General features: G+C 39.9%; 2 protein-coding genes and 1 pseudogene across 2 annotated transcripts in view; all 3 read left to right on the forward strand.

Annotated features, from left to right (window-relative positions):
• The window catches only part of LOC138012951 (protein NLRC5-like), a 120896-nt gene that overhangs the window by 85554 nt on the left and 25342 nt on the right, over positions 1-10000 (forward strand). The window lies entirely within an intron of this gene.
• Positions 1-10000, forward strand: part of LOC137968227 (coiled-coil domain-containing protein 93-like) — a 107102-nt pseudogene that overhangs the window by 34087 nt on the left and 63015 nt on the right.
• LOC138013368 (nucleotide-binding oligomerization domain-containing protein 1-like) overlaps positions 5844-10000 on the forward strand; it is a 4192-nt gene continuing 35 nt past the window's right edge. The window contains exon 1 of the mRNA XM_068860420.1: positions 5844-10000. This exon is cut by the window's right edge and continues 35 nt beyond it. Within this exon, the coding sequence (XP_068716521.1) occupies positions 5955-9041 (3087 nt within the window). The 5' untranslated portion in view covers positions 5844-5954 and the 3' untranslated portion in view covers positions 9042-10000.

Consider the following 10000-nt stretch of genomic DNA (forward strand, 5'->3'; position numbering starts at 1 on the left):
TTCAAGCACCTGAAAGTGACACCAGGATGCGTCGAGGCCCACGGCGACGTAGGAAGATTTATGCAGAGGATACAGAAGACCGCACGAATCGCTGCATTGGAAGGCAACCCGGGGAGGGATGGTGTCTGCAGGGGAGTCAGGGCATACAGAGCAACTGAACATGCAACCGCTGGAGTCAGCCCGAACAGACTCATGTTCAGAAGGGAACTACAGGGAAAATTTCCTAACGTTAAGGGACTATCTAAACATTCCGACGACAAGATGATCCGTCATCGTGACAAAAAAGTAATACACTGATAAGAGAAGACACAGCCATGATGAAAATCAAAGCTGGGGACACCTTACTATGCAAGCAGCCTGACGTCTCTGTACGACCCGGATCCGATGGTAGTTATTGGGGTCAAGGGAAGGATGATGATATCGAAGGAAAATGTTAAGATTCGCACCAGGAATTCTACCGATTTGAAGCTGCTTGAAAATGGGTGCAGGGAATCACTTCCTTGTGATTGATTATTCGGACAATGAAGGTGCATTTGAGTCCGTAGATGCTGTTCCAGTGGATAGGTCACGTGAATTTTGGCAAGTTCAAGAGAGCCCGGAGAAAATAGTGGCACAGTGGAAGAGCAACTTAGGAAGAGAACAAATCAGCCAAGATCAGACCGTGAAACAGAACAAAGAAGAGCGCCCTGTGACAGGCCCAGAAGGAAAATAACGTCTACAAAGGACACTAACTGATATTTGATATTTCTGAGTAGCAAATATACGTATACTATATAAGCGTCTACAAAGGACATCAAGACGATATCTGTTTTTAAAAAAGCCATGTATATTTGTTCTTTTGTTTTTTATTATTTCTGTATGTGGTACATTTAGATAATTGCACCGTTGCACTTTGTTCGCGTTATCGAGGAGAGATGTAATGGCGTGACTTCATGCAAGACGCGCTGCGTGGCGGGAATATTATGCATATCAGGTATTGTCATGAGATATTCTGTAGTAGAGTATATAGTCGGCAGAGTAGGCGATGGACGTAAGCCGAGTAGTGAGAAGCGAGTGTGAATTGTGTAAAATATCAACCGGACTTTAAACACACGGTATTAGTAATACATTGGGTATTATGGATCTCAATCGGTAGAGTGAAAATGATCTAATCCGAAGGTGCCGTCGGATAATTTCCCACCCTGGTTAGAAGCCCATTTCCATGAACTTTGCTATAAATTCTCAGATGCATTTCCTCGTATTATATTCTCAGCACTGTACAAGGCGCAGTGGCCTCATGGTTAGTGAGCACGATTCCGGATCGAGTGGTCTGGGTTCGGGGCCTGGCCGGGGACATTGTTGTGTTCTTGGGAAAGACACTGTACTCTCACGGTGCCTCTCTCCACCCAGGTGTATAAATGGGTAACGGCGAAAATGCTGGGGCCGGTAACCCTGCGATGGACTAGTATCCCATCCAGGGGGGAGTAGAAATACTCCTAGTCGCTTCATCCTACGGAAACCGGAGAAAATCACCGGCCTGATGGGCCTCTCTAGGCTCGTACAAAGACTACCTTTTTTACTGTACAAATTACCTTCGATGGTTATTCAGTGCTATGCGACCAGGATTAGCCCTTACCACGGAAGGCTTTTATTGCAGCTGTATTAAATCTTGTTTCAATTTGCCGTTATACCTTGCTTGAAACAACAAGTTCATAAAAACAAGAGATTTTTCCTCGCAATCATTTGAACGTCTCTTTTTCACCGAGGCCACGATAACAACTCGCCGCTTCGTTAAAAGAATCCATTCATTCTTGCAATAATATTCAAAGTTTGAGTGCCAAGACGGTTTTAATCAATACTAGTATTCTCTCTCATTCCCACGGCAGAATCGTTCATCTTAGATTCCCTGGCTCCATTTTTTCAAAACAGTCGAGATGTTCAGCACAAGTCCGTATAAGGGAAATCGACCAAACCTCGTATCCGGAAAAGATGATTTAACGCATTTCTTGAAAAGGCCAAATTTTTTCACTGTTCTTCTTCCCTCTAATTTCGCCGGCAGCATCGTTGCTCTCTTCGAAATTGTGACTTTCTCAATATTCATGTCGCACTGCTGCCTTTGACCAAATCCTGCCTGGCATGACTTCCCTTTCCCAAATAAAACTAGTAAGCTGATCAGTCCAGGCATTGTTTGGTCTGAACTTCATTCATAATGCTATCAATGTTTCTGAAGTAACGTATTAATCGATTACGACTCGATTACGTAAATTTGAAAAGATCCGAGTGCTGCAGTCGTGATTGCCACCAGAGGTACAGGAGACTCGAGGGACCAACGCATGCGTATTGACCGAACAGACATCTCGACGGATGTCACTCTTACAATTTTTAGGATTGTCAATTTTCTGCCCGGTTATGTTTTCAATCTTTTAAATCATTGCTGGGTTGTCATATTCAGTCCTTCCTTGGTGCGGGAATAAACGTTTCCTCAATATAACTGCAAGACATGCCTGACATGCAGGAAAACGCCCGTCAGAGCAGTTTGCAGTTAGCTATTTTGCAGACTGTTTAAAGAAGAATTGAGTGAGTTTTACTCAAGAGCGTGTTTTTGTTATCTTCAAACTGAATTTGTTACCAACGCTTAAAAAAGTAAAAGACCCCAAAACGGGACAGGACATTACAAAATAATCAACGTGAGAACATGTGAGCCATATAGCCACTGCTGGTACGACGTCTGGGTGACCCCGTCAAATGGTCTAACTGTCACCCCACTCGAAAAAAAATAACTGGAACGCTGCATTTCATTACCACCCAACTCAGTGCCTTCTATTTTTTGTGTAACACTTACCACAGGTAACCCAGTGTACCCTCACGGGGCGTTTTTTTAAAATCTTTTTAACTGCAGCTCAGGGGACAAAGCAATTGACAAAGCCTAGTCTTCTTGGTTGATTCATTCTTTTGTCGGTCTTTTCAAAGGCAAACCTCGCAGCTAATTAATTTAGATTACGACCTTCGATCACAAAAAAGTTATACACAACGGTTCAGTGACGGATGCAGCGGATGTTGTGAATGAGTTCTCGATTGTTCTGATCTGGTAGTAACAATACATTATCGGTTGACCTGACTGCACAAGAATCATTAAACACGTTAAAAATATTTTTTGTTTTGCGATCAGTAGAGAGTTTTCGTTGCGCTTGTTTGGTGGACTGGTGTGTATCAAAGAAAAGAATGGAAGAAATTGGAGCAGATAATTAATAGTTGACGTAGACAATCGTGTGTAAATATGAAATAAAGTGTTACTCAAGGACAGTTCCTACTATTGTTAATGCGCATACGTTCTGCGCATTTCGAGATACTCGGATTTCCTATGGGTGGTGCTTAATTACTAACTTACAAGGATATTTTTGTGCGGTTTAAAACTTTGCAGAGAAAGTAGAACTTAGCAATTGCCCTTGGCATCCAAAAAGAAAATTGGGCGTCACCACGCATTTTTCAGAGGTAATTAAGCTTCAATTTGGAAAAGAACGCCATACATTGCTTTGTATTTTAAAGGTGTTTACAAATATTGTTGATTAATTATCTTTGAAAAATACGTGGTTACCCCCAATTTTCCTTTTTGGATTTTATAACAATTGTTAAGATCTGCTTTTCTGTATATTCATAAAGCGCGCAAAAATGCCTTTGAATTAGTAGGCACCCGTCCTTGACGTCCTTAAATTTTTATCATCTCAAGCTTTGCTGCCCCCACGGTTGAGTGAAGTACTCTTTCTGAGCTAAGGCCTACTGCTTATCCATTAAAAAAAAGACCATATGACAACCAAATATTTCCCCCAAAAATCGAAGTAAAGCTATCTGAGATCGATTTGTTTATTTATAATTTTTATTTCATCGGTCTGATTGCGTGTTCATAGCGTTCTTCCTGAGGCCAAAGAATATGTTTATGATAATCCATCAAAATAACTGACAAAAACAGTAAAATATACACGTCCTGTATGTAAATGGCTAGCATTCACTTCGTGGCTGTGAAGTCGCTTTAATCCATGAAATAATACACGTAATTTGGCTGAAATATAACTGAATGTCACCTTCAATCGAAGAAAAACAATTAGCAACTTCATGAAAACAAGATGAAATCCTGGCAGTGATTTGGAGCTCTATTTAAAAGTCTAAATATTCTCAAACGAATTTGTAAAGCCATCTTTTATTAACCAACTTTAATTTGTCTTAACTAAGTATTACAAAATCTTGCATTCTTGGTGTTAACTGTGGCCCATATATAATTAGCAACACCAGTTAACTTGCCCACTTGTCTATCAGAACTTGGACAACACTGTCTATGAAAGGACTTCAAAACTCTTCACATTTATAGGCCGAAAATCAGATCACTTCAGTTATTGCAAGTTAATTTGTTTTTAAGCTTTTTTTGCTGAATTCTTCACAGAGATGTTTTCAGAGTCGGAACAACATGATTGATATTCGGCCTGAGGGTATTCAGGCGCGTAGCGTGGTCATTTTTTCAAGTACGCACAAGTACATATGATCTAGAAACCTAAGTAAACTGAGGGAAAAAACTGCGTTCTTTATTTCTTGTCGAAGTAGTTGTGTGAATACAAGTAAAGAACAAAGCGTCTTGCCCTTATTTTGAGCAAACTTGGCGCAAACAAAACATTGTTTTGGTTGTGCTAGCGTGACTGGAATCGTCAAGAACGTTCTCGGAACGTCGCTCCTTTGTCACGAACGTTCTTGGAACGTCGCTCCTTTGCAACCTTGCCTTTTTGTTGCACGCTGGCCAAACAACACTGCATTGTTAGTGCATGCTATAGCTTTTTTTTTAGTTTTTAGAATTTAATCAAAGTGGTGCTTTCATCACGAAATCTTGGTTGCGTACAAGTAAAATGTTAAGAATAGAAACAATTGCTAAAAATGTCAACATTTTCTGGTCACTTCAAGTACGCACGTGCGTATATGCGTATAGGACGCTACGCGCCTGGTATTGAATGTAAAGAGAGCCGTAGAAATAAATTTCACGATCAATGTCTTGACGTAGTCCACAAGTGTCAACGGCATTCGGTACTCAATTCGGTTTTTTGAAAAAAAAAACTGTTTCACTAAGAATAAGTCGGCGATGTGATAATTTTGTTTTTCTAGCTCTTTCTAAGAATTTGACCTTTGCAGTGACTAGTATAATCACAAGAGTCGGAGCTGAAGGGAGCTTGCATTTTGCTGAAAACAGAAAAACTAGGTAAGACTATTTTATTAGTTATTTCAGCTTCCAAAATGACCCACTACCTACTTTGTTTCGAAACTTCAAGTTCTTCTTTGTCACGATGATTCAATGCCGTTTAATTGATGCCTTGGCGACTAGTTTAAATTTGCTTTCAGCAGGCGAAGGTTACTACAGGTCAATGCTGATGGTATTTGGTATTTATTCGGCCTGAGGATAAAGACAGTAAGGAGATCATTAGAACTGAAGATCACGACAAACAAAGATATCGCAAATAGTCGATAAACCAGAATGAAAAATTGATGCTTTTTTTTATCTAGCGTTTGCTCAGAATTTCATCCTTTGGTGATCTGTTAAGACAAATTATATCAATACAAAATACGAGTCGGGCCGAAGGGGGCGGGGGTGCATTTTGTTAAAACCTACAATAGATGAAAAAACCATTTTATTAGTTATTGTAACTTTCAAAATAACCCACTACTGATTTTGTTCCAAAACTCTTTTTTTTTGTCACAGTAACACTGATTAGATCTTTCATGACGGACGCCTTGGCAACTACAATAGTTTTGTTTTTAGCTCGCAGAGTGAGGTCAGTGCGGGTCATTGGACATGTTTAATGAAGTGATTGAGTGCCAATCCATGCCTTATTTAGAAAGATTAATTAAATCCTTTGCTGTCAATTTTGGCCTTATAACGACGCCACTTCTATACCACACCCAGATCAGAGGCAAACTCGAAACGATCAAACACGATCGAAATGGATTTAAGAGAGGCGTTAACTCCCAAAACGTTTAACAACTTTAGTTTTGTAGCAGTCTTACTTTGGATTTTTCTTGGTTTGGCAGCGACTGGGATATTTTCAGAGTTGGAAATCAGTGAACCGAGGTTCGACTTTGACTGCGTTGTGAAAACCGGCAGCGACAAGGGTTTCATCCGAAGAAAGTGCTTCGACCAGTACCAAAAGAAAATCAACAAACTCGGCATTCCTCCCTACGCCTTCATCATTGTTAATTTCTCCGCGATTTCCATTGTTTCCCTCGTATACTCGCAGTACGTCAAGTCAACAGTTAATAGACTCGAGGGCGGTCACGAAGATGCCGAAGGAGGGCGGAGGAATCCAAGACGAAGGCGTCGGCTTTTCGTCGCGTATTTATCTCAACTTGCCGCAAAATTTACTCTGGGAATCATTTTCATTGTCTTCCTGGAGACCGACTTATTTTATCCCGGGCACTTTCCCGCAGATTTTGCCTGTCGTGTTGAAAAAAGTAATGATTCGGGGGATCTATTTACGAACCAGACACAATCAACACTTCACAAATGTTTCAGTCAGAGAGCAGCGAATAAGACTTTCTGGATCAATGCTGTGACAGTCGTTAACGGCATTTTCGCATTTTTTGCTTTCGTGGAGATTGTCTGGATCTTATCACGAGCTAAGAAAGGAAGAACTTTTATGGACAATCGACAGTTTTATGCTGATCATTTGAGATCGAACTCGGATCAACAACAGGAAGGCGTCAAACTTGAACTGAGAGAAGCCATGAAAAAAATGAAGGATGATTGCTTAAATTTCACAGAACAACTGAATGATCTCAAGCATCCTTTTCGACGAAAACCAGGTGAAGGCCGGAAACCCAATGATCTTAATATTGATCAAATCTATGTCAGTGTGGCAATGCATGAAGGCAGAGCTGCCCATGTCTTTGCTAAAGACAGAAGGGAACAACTTAGACAATACCCGCCCGATTCCAAGAATTGTTTCTATGCCAAGCCAGAGGATGTTATTGACAAAGAACACAAGAACGTCCTTGTTGTTGGACGTCCTGGCATAGGAAAGACATTACTAAGCACTAAAATCCTTCGAATGTGGGCATCTGGTCAAGCGCTCAAACACGTTGTTGTTGTGTTCCTCGTGAAATTCAGGCGCTTTAGAAGCAATCTATTGCTTAGTCTCCGTGAACTGTTGGCTAAAGCAGAATCAGTTGAGCAGTTGAATGATTCTTTGTGGAATTTTGTTACTAAATACCCAAGCCGAGTTCTTTTTATTTTTGACGGAGTCGATGAATATTCTGCGAAAGAGGATATCGCTAGAGAAGACCACACATGTTACAAGAATAGCTTGGAGGAGAAGATGCCCGTTTCCGCTTTATTTAACAAACTAGCGAGAGGACAACTTCTTCGTGGTCTAAACATAATCACAACAACAAGACCAACGGCAGTGACCTGTGTTGAAGATGTGAACTTTGATAGAACAGTCGAAATCCTTGGATTTACGTCCGAAAAGGTTGAAGACTACGTCGAAAAGTTTACACAAGGAGTTCGCGACGCAAAGGACAAAATTTGGGGACACATTAAGTCGAACATGAACCTGTTTTCATTGTGCTACATTCCAGTGAACTGTTTTCTCATTTGTTCTTGTCTTGTGGAAATTATCAGTCTCACTGATACAGCACACACCCTCCCGACAAGAATGACTGATATTTACGCAATGGTTGTAAAGATTCTCTTCTTTCAGCACAGTCGGCAAAGCAGCGCTCAAGATAACCCGAGTCTCAAAGATTACATGTACTTGCCGTTTAACAAGCTCCCAAATGATCACAAAGAAATTTTCAAGAGACTCGGGGAAATTGCTTTTGAGGGAGTAAAACAAGGAAGATTGCTGTTTGAGTCAAGCGAAGTCAGTGGACTGGAAGATTGTGGTCTTCTTCACAGATTGCCAGACGCCAAATCCCGTTTTAATGAGCCGCCGAAAGCCCAATACTGCTTTACACATTTGACTCTGCAAGAATTCTTCGCTGCAAAAAATGTTGTGGAGTCCTTGAGTAAAAGAGAACTCGAAAACTTTGTGTCAGAACACATTAACGATGGTGCATGGCAAATGGTGCTGCAGTTTGTGGCTGGATTACTTGAGGCTGATCCAGAAACAAAGAGCTCAAACAGCGACATTTTTATCAAACTGCTTCCAATGTCGACTCAGAAGGAATCCGAAAGGGAAATGGTGAATAATTACTCGTTACCAGAGAGAAAAACACTGACCTGTTGGCCAGCTTATGAAGACAAACAGCTAGCACTGAACTTATGTAAGTGTTTGTACGAGATTGATGAAAAACAGCAGGCAGTGTTACAAAACAAAATTGAGCAAATTGGCTTTAACGCCGTAGATTTTAGTGACTGTTCACTCGCGCCTGTTGACTTTGCTGCTGTCTCGCATTTCTTAGAAAATGCTTCGGGAGTTTTGAGTATGAATTTGTTGTGGAATGATCTTGGTTCATTGGGTGCAAAAGAAGTGCAAAAGTTTCTTGTCAATACTGGATGCAAACTAAACTACTTAAACCTCGCACGTAACAAGTTAACTGATGAAGGAGCCGAGCATTTATCAGCAGCACTAAAGCACAGTAATTGCAAACTAAACAGCTTAAACCTCGTGGGTAACAAGTTAACTGCTAAAGGAGCCGAGCATTTATCAGCCGCACTCAAGCTCAGTAATTGCAAACTAAACCGGTTAAACCTCAGGGATAACGAGTTAACTGATAAAGGAGCCGAGCATTTATTAGCCGCACTCAAGCTCAGTAATTGCAAACTAAACCGGTTAAACCTCAGGGATAACGAGTTAACTGATAAAGGAGCCGAGCATTTATCAGCCGCACTCAAGCACAGTAATTGCAAACTAAACAGCTTAAACCTCAGGGATAACGAGTTAACTGATAAAGGAGCCGAGCATTTATCAGCCGCACTCAAGCACAGTAATTGCAAACTAAACAGCTTAAACCTCAGGCATAACAATATAACTAATAAAGCCGCCTTCCGTAAATCAGTGGAGCATATTAATTGCGAAGTTGAAGTTTGAATAAACTTAAACCTTAAAAACACGCCGTCGTTTCATTTCGATGTTTTTTAGCTTACGAAATTGAAAGTTTGAAGTCAGGACGATAACTAAATCAGTACGAGAAAAATTGAAGGTTAAAATATTTCAAGCCTTTGAATATAAAGGGACCATGGATTCGTGAAAGCTTTTTTAAATAACAAAATTATTATAGGTTCAAACATAACAGATGAATGAACAATACAAGAGCGACAAAGTCAAACAAATTCGACACTGAATTTTGTTTATTAGATTGTGACATTTTAAAGCTCAGCTCCTTGCACTTTTTCCCAATGAACCTTTGATTCATAATTTAGTGCTTAAGTAACTTGAATTTGTACTGATGATTTCTTTATTTTCATTCATTTTCATTCTTTAGTTGTACTTTTTGTAAATCCATTGTAAACTGATAGCACAGGATCGTGTTTCAAAGGCGCCATCGAGCATATTTTTCTTGTAAATATTGGCTTTGGTGGAAAACGAAAAAAATGCTGAGTTGATATTCAACTACTTTGCTGATGTCATCTACGGATCCAAATGAACCAATCAAAAAGAAGTTTGTTGTTTAATTAACCAATTACAAAAGAGACTCAGAAAATGTCTTGTTTTCTAAGAGGTCCAATTCTTGAATGAAATGAACCAATCACAAAAGTTGAGGTGAAATTTGGATCCTAACTTTCATTAACTTTCAGAGATTTTTACTTTGTGATAAATTATAATACTAAAAACCACACCCCGAGGTGGTGTTAAAGGTAGTAAAGAAAGTAGTTCCTAAAACAAATTGCCCTTCGAGGAAGACACCAAAATAGTGAAAAGTTTGTAAATAATATTTCACCTTTTACTTTTTAATTGCTTTGTAAAACTCAATTATCAATATGTAACCGAAGATTTGTCATAATGCATGCTTGAAATTGTGTACAAGTAATGGTTTGTAACATTTGAAA

The sequence above is a fragment of the Montipora foliosa genome, chromosome 8 (genome assembly GCF_036669935.1).
Source record: "Montipora foliosa isolate CH-2021 chromosome 8, ASM3666993v2, whole genome shotgun sequence".
In the NCBI taxonomy this organism is placed as follows: domain Eukaryota; kingdom Metazoa; phylum Cnidaria; class Anthozoa; order Scleractinia; family Acroporidae; genus Montipora; species Montipora foliosa.